General features: G+C 34.4%; 1 protein-coding gene across 1 annotated transcript; it reads right to left on the bottom strand.

Annotated features, from left to right (window-relative positions):
* Positions 1-16,070: 16,070 nt before the first annotated feature.
* On the bottom strand, positions 16,071-18,085 carry LOC126776340 (tudor and KH domain-containing protein homolog). Its single transcript, XM_050498796.1, has one exon. It carries the CDS (start codon positions 17,965-17,967, stop codon positions 16,264-16,266), a length of 1,704 nt encoding a protein of 567 aa, XP_050354753.1. The 5' UTR covers positions 17,968-18,085; the 3' UTR covers positions 16,071-16,263.
* Between the last annotated feature and the right edge of the window lie 538 nt (positions 18,086-18,623).

The following is an 18,623-nucleotide window of genomic DNA, read 5'->3' as shown; positions in this document are numbered from 1 at the left end:
ATCATATGGCTGGTAGAAATGATATAGACTATGTTAAACAAATGTTTTTCATCATTCAAATGTGACCGTGATTTGCTTGTCTACCTTTATTTTATAAATATATAAATATTTTCTTGGTGGTAGGACTTTGTGCAAGCCTCTCTAAGTAGGTACTCCAATTCTCTTCATCAGATATTCTACCTCCAAATAACAATACTTATAATTGTTGTGTTACGGTTTAAAGGGTGAGTGATCCAGTGTAACTACGAGTTCAGTGGTGATCTTACCATCAGGTGATGAATAAAAAAAAAACAAAGTAGTAATAAACCGTACCGTATACCGTCTCTTTCCCCGTCGATCACCTGTCTCTGTCCGTACTTGAACTCAGTTTAACTTTAACTGTTCAACTACGTCACATTCCTGAACGGAACACAAACCTAACAATAAATAAAAACGAGAACAAATAAAGTGTTTTATTGCTGTGATCAATAAATAAAGACATCGGGTCGAAACGATCGTCTAAAACAAAGGGTCGGGAGTACAAATCATGTTTGATTGAAAGATGTCTCGATTCTTGTTAAGATACTATTTGTTTAACCTGGCAATCCATGACTAAAATAATAATTATTAAAATTTTAAATTTAGAATATATTATTAGAATATATATTAATTATATACAGGAATACATGTACAAAATGGCTGTTGGTGTATTTATTTGAGTTAAATAGACTGTTTAACCAATTGTCATGAATGCTGTTATGTTATAATATTTAATGTTTAATCCTGAAACGTAGATTGTAATGCTGCCTAGTAATAAAAATGCAGGCACATTCAAATAAAATTAATATAAATTAAACATAAGATACAACAAAGTCCCGGGCCACACGGCTGTGGAGACACAAATATATGTAATGTTTGTTTTCACAGAGGTTTTTATTATATTATCTTAGTTGAATCGCGCCGCTAGATGGTGCTGCACAGCATTTTGATGCCGTTCGGCCGTACGGCCATGACAATTGCTATATATTTACACAAATATATGTGGACAGGACAGGAAATATTGATTATAATACAATTCGTAAAGAAATATATTTAAAAAAAGTTAAAAATTGTGTCACAGAATCGGCATGAGTCATATTGACATGGACAAAAGCACGCTTAGTGACAGTGACGCTTACATATCTGTGTTGCCAACTTAAGTACATCATCATAAGAAGTTAATAAAGGTTGTAATCAATTTTAAAATCAGTCCCTTCAATGTAAACATTTAACATAAAAATTGTTTTAATCATTTTCAAATATCTTGTAAATGGAAATTTGATTCCTAACAAAATATTTATAGCAACCGTAAAAAACAATATATTGAGACTTTGTCATCATTCCAGCATTAATGTCTTATAGCGTAGTGGGCCATGATCTTAAATCAACGGACGCAGATTCGTCAATTGATAACATACGACATTTTTTTTGGTATAATTTATCTCCTTTTTATAGTAAATATATGAGTTTAAGTACACAGATTTGGTGGTCCTAGGTTTGAAACCCGGGTTGGACAAATATAAGTTCTCCAAAAAACCCAACTTTTTATTGGTCTGAGTCAGGGTTTGAACCTAGGACCTAGGGATCTTCGGCCTTATATTTAGCCACTAGACCAAGTAAGTCGAATTATATAAAGATACAATAAAACAAGAGTCAACTATTCTTGCCTGCGTCGCGCCAGGTAGATGATTTCATCAATAAGAAGATAAACTTGACGCAAGCTCACAACAGGTCGCTATCAAAATCATTATATTGGACGATTTTATTGAAATTGATAAGTTTGCTTGTAAACCAATAAATGCAATAAACATCGAGCCGATGCGATGGAAACATAAAGACGGGAACAGTTTTGTTTTTTTATTTCGTTGTATTTTATATATTGCGTTCGATTTGTGTATTCACATAAAGCGATTATTATTATCTGATTTTTATGAATGTTATAATTTTAATTTCAATTTTGATGCAGATATTGCGTCATTAATTAGAACATAAAAATCACCTGTATGAATACGCTCAACACTCTTTGGGTAACATGTTCGTTTGAACTTGCGACCTTCGATAAAAAATCTCGACCATTTCGACTCTTCCAACTTTTAGTTGAGTAAACTCAACTAAAAGTTTTTGTACGTTTGTATCTGTATGTGTGTTTTGTAATGTATGCGTTCTTGTGTCATTCATCTGTGAGTTTAAATTTCAAACAATTCCTGTTGGCATTTTCAGCAGTAGTTGTGTATTTCCGTTTGGGCTAAACCAGAATGGATATTGTATTCTCCTTACCCAACCTTATTCTCACAGGCATCAGCTTCCAGGTCAATTTATTTTGAACTAGAAATATGTGGTTGTCATTTTCTGTAGCTTCAAATGGTAATGTTAAAATATATACATATATTCATAAATCGACTTCTACATGTACTTAATAATTATTTCAAGAGGAATTTGAACGATGTGAAGCTTTTAAAAGCGATATTGATTGCCAATAAAGAGGCAGGTCGGTGCAATAATTGTCAATTAGCGTCTATACGCGAGGCGAACGCATTGCCAAGAAACATTAAATTAAATTACAAACGCTATGAACACATGAAAAACTTCTTGATTATATATTATATATTATAGTATTTTCGAAAATTATTATATATTGAAATGATAAGCATTTCAAAAAATGTTGCCGTAATAGTCACAAGTCACAGTAACGGTCTACATCAAACAACTGAGAGCTTTGGTATTTTGCTAATGTATATATAGATTAGTTTCTGCATGTAGGTGGAGGACCTATAATGGAGCTATGGGAGCTTTGCCGCACCTTGGGAGTAGATTACAAATCAGCAGTAGACTACGAATGACTGTTGATTGATATCAGCGTGTGGGATGACATTCTGCTGCATGCACACATCTCAATTCAAGGAACTTAGTGTAACATTTTTGCACCCTTCCATATTTAAAATATTTTGTTATGCAATAAACATGACAACATTGGGTATGTTTGAAGACCAGACTGACTCAATTTATGAGTTAATAGACCTACGTCTCTTGTACGAGTTATTACACGATTGACGAAATGAAATCCGTGTCAAAGCGTTTTTTATATTTATAATTAATTTTAATTACTTCGACAGGTGGCGCCTGAGCTGTGTAAATAAATCATTAATTTTGTTTAAACTTAACCGTCGTATTTTATTACCTTCTTTAATTGTAAGTAATTTCGCAATACAAAAAAAAATCTATTAATATAATTCATTTTAATTTATAATGCTCTAGCTAAGAGACCTGACTTGCATGGGTACATGTAGTTTTACCAAAGTGGAAGGAAAATGCCTCCGCTGATCTACTACGTGGATGACGATACGTGCCACTTATATCAATGGCGTTGAGGTGTCAAGTCATGGCTCTCAGTATCCCGTGACACCAAGGAATTCGAAGTATGCCTAATTTATTTCACAAAATTATATATTGTTAAATAACTTTACATAAGAAACATGTATTATATATAACGTATATTATATATAATCAGTTGCGAGACAAGCGATCTGAGTATACAAAAGAAAGTGTGTTCTTTAACAGTAATAGCGCTGCTGATGTTTCTTTCCAGTAGATATAATCTTCAATTATTTTGCGAATGCGGTTGAATGCCTGGAGTCTGTGTCACATCTATAAACAATGATGGTAGCTCTACGTAAAAGTTTTCCTGGTGGTAGCACTTTGTTCAGGCTTGACTAGGTAGGTACCGCCCCGGTACTCATTAGATTTTCTACCGCCTAATAGCAGTACTTAGAATGGTTGTATTTCGGTTTAAAGGGTTAGTGAGCCGGTGTAATTTCAGACACAAGGGACTTAACAACTTAGTTTCAAGTCTAAGGGCGGTGGTGACCAGTTACCATAATGTGGACCATTTGCCAGTCCACCTATTCTATAAAAAAGTTCTATGTCAAATGGATTAGTATTTTTTGCATTTGTATTTGCAAATATGGCTTTCTATTATGTTATGTTAGTATGTTTTATAAGGGGGCTGGCTTCCAAGTATGACAAAACTCAATCAATAAGCTCTGAAGTCTTAATAAAGCCGTGAGCACACCGCGTCAATTAGCCGCATTAACAGTTATGTGTTTGTTTTATTGTTCCACAATCGCGAGTGTGTCATTTTAGGCACATTTGTAAATGTTACGATTGAAAGGTGTCGCTCATAGATAAGATCGCCTTTAATGGAATTATGTAATAAATTTTAACATTGAGAATGTTTTTAAATGTATGTCAGTTTTGGTTGTAAATTATTTTTTTATTAATTGATAAATAGGCTGATATTTAAAGTAAATAGAATATATTAACTTCTAAGAGTTAATTTAGTTTCAATTTACAAATATGATATTTTTGACTACGTCATGGAAGTTTGTGTTTTTGTATTCCACTAATTATAGTATATTCAATGTTGGGGAAAATAAATTAGAGTACAATAAAGTAACAAGCGCGTCAAAGTTGTACTCTTGTTGAGGAGAAGGTTATCTGTCATGGAGGTCCTCACGCTGGAGATCATGGCGTTTCCTTCAACACCCACTACGAGAACACACGACTACGAGATGTTATACATCACAAAGCAAACAAGTGAAAACTCAGCCGTGCTTACAAGGATTTTCATTGTTAATCTTCTGTAAAAGTCCACGTCTTATGTCAACAGAGTCATTTCAGTTTTGAATCTCGAACAATTTATAGTTTTTTTTTAATTATACAAAAATAATTGTAAGACAGTAAAAAGTTAATCCAATTACCGATCAGTGACACTCATCCCGCTTCCTACGACTCTGACACAATTACCGCGACGTACAAACAACAATAGTCGTTGTCTCCGCATTCCGAACGCACCGACGTCAATAAAAACATTGATAATAATAATTCCACTTGAAACCCGTTCGAGACGATAAAGCTCCGCTGGCACGCATTAAAACATTTTAAAATGTTATAAATAACGACTCTTAACGACTGAGACATGATCCACTATTAATCACGACTCCATTTTAATGCTACTTTTTATTACATGTAAATGAGTGAGGTGTGCACGTACCCTTATGCACTCCTTACCACGATTCTTTATACCTTAAGATTTAAGTATTCGTTGATTTATAATTACAAACCAATACATTATTGGTAAGTAAATCTCATTAAAAAATAAAACTATTCTACCACCTGTAATAATTGACGATTATTGCAGGTGGTGATGCCACATAATTTTTAATCTAGGGCTGCATAGCTATTTTCTGTATTGTTTTTTTTTTTGTTAAAAGTATTCGTTTACTTTCTTCTCCATTAGACTTTGAATAACAAGACGAGGTAATTAAAATTGCAATGGCATATCCCTAAGACATATCGTGTATTGTAAATATCAAGAATATATTTTCACGTAATTAACAGACTTGTACACTTTCTATTAATTATGTACGTTTAAAAAATCCAAGCGTCCGTCGGTTTCGCTCATCACGAGTTCCGTACAATATTGAGAATTGTCAATCGTATCGTGGTTTTTGTCCTAAATAAAAATTAAATAAACTCAATTCGACTTTAAACTTTAACTCTCGAGTCTAAAGAAAATTTATTTGAAAATGGAAATGATATTAAATATTTAAGAATAAATATATTTACATAACCTATATAAATGTTTGTTTTTTCTGTAAACTTATCAAGTAGATATTGTGGCGTGAGTGCAAATTAAAGTTTTATGGCTCTTTTTCGCATATATTGTTTAATTTTATTTGTAATGTGTATAAAACTAATATACAACTTGTACACTTCAACCAATATAGTAAGCGTGGTTCAGTCTGAGGTGCTTATTTCCAAACTGGTGGCAGACTTATGGCACTCAATAAGTAAGTGTAACGCTTCCATATTAAATAAAGATAATATCGAATAAAGATTTTTGTCTTTGAGTCGAATTCACAATAAACATACAATTTTCAGCTGGGGTCAATTCTACTAACAAATTGTCACTTTATCGCAAACGAATCGAAGCGAAATCGTTGCCGTTTTTCCGTTTTCCTATTCTTTAATTTAATTATCGACTATTGGCATAAAAACAATAAACACAAATAAATTAACAATTACGTTTGATTTTGACATAACAGTATTCAAAGTTGGATCGGTATTGAATCGGGAACGTATCATAATCGTTATAAATTAGTAAAATTCGGCCCCTGTTTAATTTAGTTATTCATATTATATACAGACGATATAAAAGGAAACCTGTTCAATATAATATCTCCTAATAATTTATTTATTAAAGCAAAGGTCGATTCCAAGTCGGAGATGTCCTATAATAAAATTTCCTTTATGAAGAACCCTAATACATGCTTTTGTCGGAATATTTGAACTTATAGATTTACGAGTAGCGAAATTTGACAAGTAATAAAAACGGCAGCTGTAACCTTCGAAATAGGTGATGGAAAAACGTGAAATTTAACTTACGAAAGGTTATACATACGAAACACCATTATCCAAAGTCTTATTCGCAAAGAAGCAAAGTGAAGTGCGTACAATAAAATAAATAATTAACAATGCAACTGTCAATACGAACTTAAAATATATAATTATGTGGGGATTCCAAAATGTAGTTTTCTAAATAATAAACAGTTCATTATTATGAACTGTTACAGATTATACAACTGTCAGACAGTGTCAGTTCTCACGGAGTCTGACGATTATATATCGTAAATGTGTCTCATTGTTTTTCTGTTTTCTTAGTGACAGCCCGGAGTTTCGAAGTTGGTAAAGTGCTTAGAAGGCAAAGGCAGAAATAATTAGAATATGCACTTGGTAGACCTTTCTTTAGATACTCTAATATCTCATATGCAGTTGACTGGTCTCCGCTGAGAATAGCCGCCATGGTAGTTTTAATTACAAGTTACTTTTGCAAAGGTCTATATGACTTAGATTAAGCGATGATAGATTACTTTAGATTTTTAAATGATTATAAACTAAGTAATGAATATTTTGCCGGTTCTTGTTAGTAGAATCTACGATCATTAAGATTTACAATTTCATCGACAGGATCAGGATTTCGGCGTATGCGACCTTTTAAGCTAGTCCCTTTTTTCATACAGTAGGAAAATCCAAAAAGGTAAGTTTCCTTGTGTGGGAACTGGACCTAAAACTGCGCTGGCCTCTTCGGTATAGCCAGAGGATACGCTTTGATATAACGCATCTACTCTGTACTCTGCTTGTGGCTCGGCGGAGCTCTCCTCGAGGGCGAAGGTAATTTTCAAAGCACACCTCGCTAGTACGAACAGCAGCGCGAGGCCATCTCGGCTGTTGTTCTCCTCAGGGCCTTCTAAAATAGGACACAAGTAGTTATGCTAACCGCTGGCGAACATGACAGCCATATAGAACATTAGTTTATTAAGGTCGCTTGTATTCTTTTCATATTTATTAACTTAAATCCGCAAGTGTTGGTAAAGTAAACGCCACGAAGTGAATCATTAGTGTTTCGTTGCATTGTTTTTCTATGATATCGTTTTACGAACGGAAACGGATATTTGAACTAAGATCAACACGCCTTAGAGCTGTCACCAAAAAATACCTTTTTTTTACGTTTTTTTTTTCCTCAGACGGTTTTTTTCGAATATAAAGCTATCAACGGTTGAGTTAAAATGTAAAAGAAACTGTGAGAAAGAATACTTTTTATTTATTCGTCACGATTATAGACATTTTCAAGGCATGTTTACGTTTACATATTATTTCATATTAATTTAGAAAGTTGTTTTGTAATAGTTTTTATCTTTTAATTTTGCAGAAGCATTTACATAAGCAAAGACAAATAATAATTTCGTTACTCAGTGACTCAAAGTACAAAGTGAGTTTTTCGGAGGTGTACCCTCCGAAGAAATAAAATATTATAAACCAGGTTATTGAATAAAAATCCTGTTCCCGTCTATAATATCGGGAAAAAAGGTTTTTAATCATTTTTTTATTCAATTTATTTCATTTGTTTGATAAACACAAATAAAATACATAGAATCAAGTCTTGCTATTTTTCACATTTTTGCTATTTAGCTTTTAATTTTAATATAAGCTTTTCAAGGCGAAGACCGTAAAACTTCAGTAGGTATTATAAACTACGTATGTATTTAATTTTTATGTTCATTGTGTCATAATATAATTAAAATAAGTTCAGAATCGTAACTATCCATACAGGATAGACATCGAAATAAAATTAGGCAGTAAAAAAATTAAGACATTTAATTTTTATAAGCGCAATTAACATTGCATATCTAATAATCGACTTTATTTGTATATAATTAGGAATATATTCGCTTGTAGTTTCGTTTGCTTTATAAAATACGACCCAGTTGAGCCATGGATGGCTCATTTTATTACTAATATCACTGACAATAATCCGTCCGTCCGTCTGTCGAGGCGCGTCATTAAATCGCCATCGCACGCCACAATGACATAAATAACGAAGGATTTATTTGTATATTTATATGTACAATTTATTTATTGTTGGAGGCTTGTCTATGCCCTGAAGCCAGCTTTATAGGTTTTTAGTTGGCGAGTAATTTTAAGTTATTGCCGCCTAAATCCATCGGAATGGGCTTAGCCTTGTCTTGATCTCTTTAATTAATTAAATATTTCAAGATGCGTTTTGTACACCATATGAAGTTTTTAAAAGATACTAGCTAATCGTCCCGGCTTCGCACGGGCAGATAAGGAGAAAAACGTATTTTGGATAGGATTGGCGTAAAATACGTTCTTAGTGAGCGTCAACGTCGGGGAAGGAGTACCTGGGACAAAAGTCAAGTCAATCGAACGGATAATTTAGGAGGCCTCGTGATGAGATAGATTTGAAATCAATTTTTTATTCATGTTCGTCGTCTTGTTGATGTATCTGCCTCGTCGGTGGCTTATAATGCTGCACGAAAGCGAGAAATTCTGAGTACCAGTTCGGAGTTACCAGTGTCCTTCTTTGTCATGAAATACAGATAAAGCCGTTAGTTCTGCGTCTGATTCCACTGGTCGCTCATCTCATCGGATTATGAGAGAATATTGAGTGCATTTGTATTTATGCACAATTTATGCGCTACGATATCTCCTACACAGTTGATTATTCCTTAAAGTTGACCAAATTCCATGTTCAACGACACGTCACCGCTTCCACTTGGAACCTGATAAGATATTTTTACTTATTTCATTAATCCATTTGCAAGATCTTATTTAAGTTTTGTGAATCCAGTTATTAATTCGAGTCCCAATAATAAATTTACATTTATGACAGTGAAATGAATTGAATTTGAAAAGTTTACGGACGCTTTCTTGGAATTGCTGAGACGAGCTCCGCGTCCTAGCACAGAACTTATGAATTAATTAACACTTGCTTTATTTTTGTATTAAAACTAGTCATCACCAAGAGCTCCATTTTTAATTTACTAATACTTTGTATAGAGTTTATACTTTAACAGAATTAGTATACTCTATAGGTAGATTTAATTTTTATGACAGTGAATAACACAAAATAGTCCTTTCAATAGTTAACTATTAAACCAACCCGTATTGAACCAGCATTTGTTGTTGTTGCCTTAACAATAAGCACCAAACTTTCTTTTAAAAATGACTGGAGGCCTTAGACCAGCAGTGGGACATTAAAAGCTGTGATTTCTTTTATTATTATACACTAATGTATGTAAAAAATATATATTACACTTTAAAAAAGTTAGTACGTATTATAAAGTTCGTGTCAATTACTATTAAGGGTGAAATTTATCCATCCCCTCTGTCACCATTGGTGGCAAAAATAATTAATGTGGTAATGACTTACAAAAATATTATAATAAATGTGGTCAAATCAAATCAAATTATACATTTATCAAAGCGGCTTTTACAAATACAAGTATCGCGGGGCGGTACAGTATGTAAGTATGAGTGGAATCTAGACAGACTCATACAAAGTTCCACCATCGAGTAACAAAACCACAAATTAAAATGCGAATATAGATGTTATTCGGTTAAAAGTGACGTAGATAAAGAAAATTTATATTAGGAAGGCAGGCAAACTAATAAACCACCCATAGTAAGTTGCCATCGCTTATAAACCATCGCACTGTAAGAAATATAAACCAATTCTTATCGTTAATGTGCCGCCAACCGAAAGACGACAAAAGGTGTCCCTTGTGTATGTCACTACCTCATTCATCATAACTAAAACTGGAACATTGAAAGTATTTTTGCTTGGCGCTGAAATAATACGTAAATGGTAACTCAAGGCATGAAAAAAACCAAATTTGATATATCAAGTATGGTATCAAAAGTATAGGTCTCTTAATAAACTTCAGCTTATGGTTCAGTGAGTATCGGCTTTATATGTATGTAAATATATATGTATGCATGTATATATGTATGCTTCAAAGTAAAATATAATAACTACAGAAAAGTTTGTAACAGCATCCCTCATTAACATCGCAGGTATCGGACGATATCCGGCCGAAATCATCGAACAAAACATCACATAATTTAAAAAAATATATCTTCAAAAGACCAATAAATCGACTATTAATAACTCCGTAATACATCAACACTAATACCTTTTACCATAATGATCTTTATTGCCAACGTTTTAAGAGTCACGTTGAGAAAAAAATGAATGATTGTTGCTGGCTTTTATAATCCTGTAATAAAAAATGCGGTCAACATAACCGGTAGCCGAAAAGGATTAAGTTAGGTTTTAAATCAATGGCCGACCTGTTGATAGGGTTGCTCCTACTCGATTTATCGATAAAAGAACTATTTTAATCTTATGACTAAACATGTACACGATTTAACTCTGTATATACAGCTGTAGCTACAGGTAACACTTCTAATTATTATGCTTTTATTCATATTTGTGACTGTCATATTAGTTTAGAGGCTAACTACCCCTAACTTAACCAGGATCCTGGGTTGATCCCAAGGTCCCGGGATCAACCCAGGATCCTGGTTAAGTCAATAAAAATAGTATTAAATCCTGTCAATAAATTCTAAATAGCATTCAATGATAAAATAAAATGTAAAATGATGATTTATAAGTGTTTGTTCGAGTGTTCTTGAATAACGGATATTTTGTATTTTTTTTTATAGAATAGGAAGGCGGACGAGCATATGGCCACCTGACGGTGAATGGTCACCAATACCCATAGACATTGACATTGTAAGAAATGTTAACCATCGCTTGCATAGCCAATGAGCCACCAGCCTTGGGAACTAAGATGTTATGCTCCTTTGTGTATGTTCTAACACTGGCTTACTCACCCTTCAAACAGGAACACAACAATATTAAGTACTGCTGTTTTGCGGTAGAATATCTGATGAGTGGGTGGCACCCACCCAGATGAGCTTGCACAAAGCCCTACCACCAGTAAAATTTTGATTATATTTTCGTGCTTCGTATAGCACGTAAAGCCATACTGTCGGATTTTCTTTTTCATCAGATTATGTGATTTAAGAAAAGAGTAGGCGTCTGCTCGCAACGCGTGTGTGATTATATTCTTAATTTTTTTTTAAATAAAATATTGTATATAAAAAAATGTTATTTATTTATATTAGATGGTATATTTATTAGAGTTATCCAACAGCGTTTTACAAATAATATAAAAAACCAAAAATTAAGACAAAAAAAAATCACATTCTGTACATGTTTAAAAGCAAGTACAGCATTAATATTTTTTAAATAATAACTGTTTGTTTAAAATCAGCTATTTAGTTAATAATTTACATTTAACGATTAATTATATGTTTTATCGATTCGGTTTGAATTACGACACTATCGACTCAGAATAATTATAAATGATTCTAACATCATTAGTGTTGTAGTCATAGACTAATTTCGCTCTCTCTCACGCTTCTTCTATCCCTTTCTCACACGTCACGTCAAAGTGTAACGTGAGAGGTTGTTTTTGTAAGCGGAGAGCTTGAGGAATTTTACATTTGTGTAATTTTCGGAGCATGCGCACTACAGCGTGATCGTTAAACCAGATTATTTAATTACATTAGCATAAGCTTACAATATAAAAAAAACAATTAAACTTATTTTAACTTATTTACTTAAACTTACTACGATTTTAGATGAAGTAAAAATTGCATGTAATATGTATACATTATATTGAATTAAAAACGTTAATAAAAAAATCTTTAAAGAGCAAATGTAATATTATTAATTTATTTAGGGCACTAAAATGTTGCAATAATAAATAATATGGTATATACATAATAAGCATTTGAGATTAAACGATAAATGGCAAGTCTATATAACGACTCTACTATACAACAGAGATCTATCTTGTAATTAAAATAATAATAATAAATAAAGCAAAAATAAGTATGAAGATTGATTAATTTTTCTATTTAATGTCATTGTGATCGAGATTTCAGTCGATTAATTGCTACATAGAATGTCGATTCAATCGTCTGAACGCGCATTCAATCAAATTGTGGCAATATTGTTTGTCACATACTTTTTTTTATGTCTTTCAACTGACTTCTATTTAGTTGCTTTATTTTTTTTTGTTGAGCCACGTACGTTGTTTAAGCTTAAATCAAATGTATACAGCCATCAGAGGATATTAGAGATTCAAAATTTTAAAGTTCACACTGAATATATTTTCAATAAAACGTGCTTTAAAAACGTTAATAATAATACTAATTAATGATCAATGTTAAAAATTTATACTGACTTTGAAATATATAACGTTTAAAGTCTAAGTCGTATAATAAAAGTTTTTATGTCCTCTACCCAATTACTAACAATAATAAGGCCATAAAGGCATATAACCCACAAAATCCACCCCCTGTACTATAAGCTGCGCGCGCGCAACCATTCAATATTTTTTCTGCGTACCTGCAACTTCCTTCCTACAACTATCCATTACCATGAATGACATTCCGACGCTTTGACAGTTAAATGGATATCTTGACACCTTTACAAATTAAACAAAAACCCTTAAAGTCTAAATAATAAGAGTGAAAATTGTGTGGTAAAATTTTTAAACCGACAAATTTGAAGTCACGTAACAACTTTAATTTTAACGTTCCATATGACTTATCAGTGAAAGTTAAGGTTGAAATTCGTTCGTTTTGGTGTGTTTTGTAAATTTGTTTGTTTTTCTAATGAACAGTGATCGGTGCCACGCTGTCTGCGACGGCGTTTTTGTTGATTTTTTGCCCCCAAAATATATCCAATATACTTAATGATACTTGATGACACTTCGCTTGATGACGCGCGGAGACACTAATGGTACGATTTGTGTTTTTCTTATTTTAAATACTTAATAAAAATTAATTAAGTACATTATTATTATTAAGAACAATTAAGGATACCACATTAAAGTTCTTCTCTGAATTTCGCCGACATCTATTATTTCTTATTTGTAATTCAATATTCTCAATGTTGTGTTCTGTAGGGCTATTGTATAAGAACAAACTCGAAACTCGCCACAGAAAATGGTCGTGAAATGTCAGAAAGTGATATGCGATATTGACCATAATAGTTATTACTTTTAAAGAATACACGCATCAAAATATTATATCACCATAAATCGGTTGTCAACATTTCACGGGCGTTTACTGAAGTGAGTTGAATTGCACTGACAGTCCTATAGTCAGACTACAGGCCAGTTTGCTTTTACATGAGGTAAACTTCGTTCTTATTTAATTTATGCTTCAAGTTTAATGTGCTTTGCTTTATGAATTAATCGTGAACTATAAATAAACCTGCAAAGCCAAAGCATGCTAACAATCGAATCAAAATATAAAAATATATGACCGTATTACAAAAAAAATAATAACCATATTTTTAAATAGTAAATTAGTCTCAAGTATATATAATTGGTAGACCATAGCGATCCCGTGACTCCCACTGGATTTTTAGTGGGTTCATGGCTAAGCCGTCAATGCCCGATGCCTGATATTTCAGACGTGTCTAGCGGTACACCACTTGCCAACACGTGTTATAAGATAAATGTATAGTCAAGTGGTAATATCTAATTAAATCTCATTGCTTGTAAAAGTTCTCTTTTTGACTGGTTTGAGCTCATGTTACTTCAGTGCGACAGATCCGAAAGCTGCAGGTTTCCTTTATCACTAATTACTGGATGAAAACATAATTATGTAATCATAAATTAAGCAAGTAAACAGTGTAGTGTTGAAGTAATTCTGTAAGAATCACTTCGTATCTCACCCGTGAAATGTGAAATTTTCAAAACCGACTTATGCTATTTTACAAGTGTATAACTCTCAGATGTCGTGTTCTGCGGTAAGCTTTGAGTTTGTGCTTATAAAACATTACTGGTCTAAAAGTGAACCCAAGATTTTGGTGTAAGTTGACATGGACCACTGGACCATATCGTATCCTTAAATATAACACCATAAACTTAACAAGATTATGTATAATAACTTTTCAACCTACATCATTCCTTTGTAAAGATTCTCATTATCCCGTACAATCTTCGAAGTGCTGTCAGAAACACGTATAGAAAAAAAAACTACGCGAAATTTAAAGTAGTAACCGTCAATGGAGTTTACTCCATTCATAGAAGAAAAAAAACTGACTTTTATCGCACGAAACATTTCCGGTTCGATGCTTTGTAAGAGATTTCATTGTGTCTAAAAGGAAATAGTGTACAATATACAAAATAATATTCAAACAATCGCAACTACGTTTCAAGCGAATATAACACTTATTGTAACGAAATAAAGGCGATTATAGTTTCATTCTATTTTTTTAATTTTGATTACATTTGGTCGGTGTAATTTCAAAAAAACTGAAATTGACGGATACTGGGCCTATTATTGGCTTAACTTTTGATGTTTTCCAAGTGAATGGAGTTCGATTTCTATTTGTTATTGAGTTTAAGGATTAATTCTGTTTAGTGACATTTGATTTTATTACTTTTTCAAAGGTGTGCCTTTTTTGGGGATTATTTCGAAGGTAATTATTTCGGTCAATTGCTCGAGTTAATGGGATTTTTTAGATCATATATCACTAATCGTATCGACTCGGTTTTACAATGCGCTATTATTATAAAAGTGTAAGCAATGCATGTTTATAATTGTTTTTATTTCATATTCATTTTTTATTTATTCTATACACGTTGATAATGTTGAGTTAAAGGTTGAGAAAAATATACAAATACATAATAGGTACAAAAAGTTCGTAAAAACTCAACTAGGCACTTTCTGCTTGCCCACCTTCAGGATAAGATCACAATGTCGGCAAATGTACCTACTTGTAGTAAAACATGAATAATACAAATTGATTAATATTTGTGGGCTTATAATTGAATTATAATGATTATATATATTTATGACAATTATATAACCAATTAAGAAGTAATATTTAAGTCAAAATTATAATAACGAGATGTACTTTATACAAAAAATAAAACAACACATAAATTGAAACATACCGGAAATAATTTCTTAAATATCAAACAACACGCAATTAGTGGCTGGCGGATATTGAGTCAAAAGGTCGTAACTGCCTCCTATGAGAGACACACGTCCTAACAAAACAAACATTGTTATGTTAGTTCGAAAAGCAACTTTGGATTTAATGTGCTGTCTTTAGCTTAAGAATTATAACGAAATTAGTTATCTAGTTAATAAAAGTTTTAAGCTAACAATGAATATATGAAACATTAGAATTTAATGTCGAACCGAACCGAACCGAAACAGCCTGTGAATGTCCCACTGCTGGGCTAAAGGCCTCCTCTCCTCATTTTGAGGAGAAGGTTTGGAGCTTATTCCACCACGCTGCTCCAATGCGGGTTGGTGGAATACACATGTGGCAGAATTTCAGTGAAATTAGACACATGCAGGTTTCCTCACGATGTTTTCCTTCACCGTAAAGCACGAGATGAATTATAATCACAAATTAAGCACATGAAAATTCAGTGGTGCTTGCCCGGGTTTGAACCCACGATCATCGGTTAAGATTCACGCGTTCTTACCGCTGGGCCATCTCGACTTTTTTTTTAATAATGATATAAATTAAATGATATAATCGGTCAGTGCGAATTATCAAATATTATAATGCAAGAAAATGCCATCTATTTAGTAGTCCATTGACCATTGTGTTTTCTCATCGTAAAGTGGATATATAATTAGAATAGAAAAAACAGAAATTACATGTTACGTCAATATTCGAAAAAATATAATCCTTATTTCATTAAGACCGTTAACAAAGTGTTTACTTGCTATTAATACATTTATAAATACATAACTTAAATTGAACTTAATTACCTTTTATTGTCGCCCTAACGCTTCTAAGTTACTATGATGAGAATCGATTCTGTTCATATTCGCTTTAAATTCTTCTCTCAAGTGAGAAGCTTCGGATTCAAGGTTCTCTCGTTCGGAGGCGATGAAGTCGTCGGAGCCGTTGACGTGGCTCGGCTGCTCATTTTCGGGGTACGACAGGTCGAAGTTTGAAATGGACTTAATTTTGTCTGCCGACTCCAGACCGGAGGCCAGCGACCTCGACGTCACGTTATCCTTTAGTGCGTCTCCCGCCGCGCCGGCCGCGTCCTGCGCGCGCTCCTTGGGCAGCGACGTGGCGCGCGCGCCCACCAGCATGCCCAGCACCCTGGAGTGGCTGAGGTCGCCGAAGGGCGTATGCGGCGTGGCGGGCACGCTGTGCGCCGTCTCGCACGCCTCCGCCCAGCCCTCCGCCACCAGCGCCTCGCCGACGTCCAGCGAGCCGGCGTCGGTGACGTCATACAGCTTGATACCGGGAACCTCCTTCCCCCTATCCCCGACACTAGCCGACGACTTCTTATACGTGCACGTACGAGACACAAGCGCTTTCCATCTTGCTACCTGCACGAGTTCTTCGAATCGTTCCACTGCCTGCGGATGCCAGCGAGTCTGTTGGTTCACTGGACGTACACCCGCCAGGAAACACTCCATCGCCTGAAATCGGAGACGCAGTAAGTCCGCTCGAAGTTCGCACAGTTCGTGTGTCGCCACGTACTCGCTGTCGCCATAGTCCAAGAAGAATAAGTCTGCGACCTGCTGCGTGGCGTCGAACTCGTTGGGGCGCAGGTCCATGACGCGCGCGCGGTACCAGCGCCCGTCGTGGCGGAACACGGCCGCCACCACCTGCCCCACCGACACCTTCTCCAAGGCATGATTAGCGCGATTCTCCTTATTTCCGTAATATTCAGTCATGTGGGCAACTAAATCGTCGAGCTGGGCAACTTGTGGCCCGACAAATTGTACCCAGAAACGAGATGGCGACGACGACGCCGACACGTAAACTTCGATCGACGCACTTGATGGTTCTGTGGAGTCCGGCGTGAGCGGGGCGGGCGGGGCGTGCGGGGGGGTCGACACGCGCGGACTGCGCTTGGCCTGCTCCATCTCACGTCGGCATCTTTCTTGTTCCACACATTCCTCAATAAGCCCTTTAGCAACGTGTATCTGCTCTGCAGTACCACGGAACACTATATTCCTCTGTGCGCTCAAATCTGCCCCCCTCTCACCCTCTATCTTAACACGGGCACCGCTGCGGTGACTTATTTCGTTTATTTTCTCACCGCCAATACCAATAATTCTGCCACAAGCCCAGCCCGGTACAGACATAGAATTCTCAACAATGATTGGTTGTTGTTTGATGAAATCATGCACCATAGTCTCTGCAATTTGTGAAGCATGACTTTGACCTCGAATAATGCAAACATCATACTCTTTTTCACTAAATTTCTTGAAATGAATGGTTGCACCCGACTTATCCTCTATTTGCTTTACATTTGCGCCATTTCGACCAATTAAAGCAGGGACAATGCTCTTGGGTACTTGCACCTCAATAAAATTAAATTTTGTTGATCTTACTGGTTTGCTGTCATTTTCCTCTTCCTTTTTAAATACATAATACACTACAAATGCTGTAACAGTAACCAGAGAGAACCCGAGGGCCACTGGTACCAGTAACTTGTTATTGAATGGCATCTTCTTAACCTTTTGTTGCTAGGCACTATGAAACAGAATAATTAGATATCGGTTAATTCAATTTGAAATATTTTTTACAAAACAAAATATTATTTGCAATTCCGTATCTATTCAAAGATCACCACAATTTTTTTAAACACAGATAATAGTAAATGTCAAATTCGACGACAGCTTATGTTTAATGTCGAACATCAAACTCAAAATGCGAAGAAATCGGCCGAATTGAATGAATATTATTTATGTAGCTTATGTTATACTTCTACTCTATAGTATGGTAACACACGTTTTCAGAAGTGAAATTTTTATTATTGTGACATCAAATTTTTTATTTTATTTTAACTATCAAATCACCATAGGCAAATTGATGTCCGCGCTTTTGGTATCTCTAACCAACACATACTACGTATTATCATTATACTATTATTATTATTATTTAGTTGTTTAATTTTGCAAATCTCGGTATATACCGGTAAATCAATGACCACGGACCAAAGTCAAGTGAACATCATCTGGGTCTTAATTGAAAATTTTAAATAGTCTGTTTGGCAATGTAATGTGATTTTTGTCTGAGTGCATAAATTTTCTTATTGTCCTACACGTGTTTAATATTGCAGCTTTTTGTAATTGAATAAATGTATGTGAAAATAAGTCAAGAG

The sequence above is a fragment of the Nymphalis io genome, chromosome 20 (assembly GCF_905147045.1).
Source record: "Nymphalis io chromosome 20, ilAglIoxx1.1, whole genome shotgun sequence".
NCBI classification, from domain to species: domain Eukaryota; kingdom Metazoa; phylum Arthropoda; class Insecta; order Lepidoptera; family Nymphalidae; genus Nymphalis; species Nymphalis io.
This window is presented reverse-complemented; position numbering and strand designations above follow the sequence as displayed.

Excerpts from the sequence above, each read along its gene's own strand:
- LOC126776340 (XM_050498796.1), bottom strand. The coding sequence starts at position 17,967 with ATGCCATTCAATAACAAGTTACTGGTACCAGTGGCCCTCGGGTTCTCT.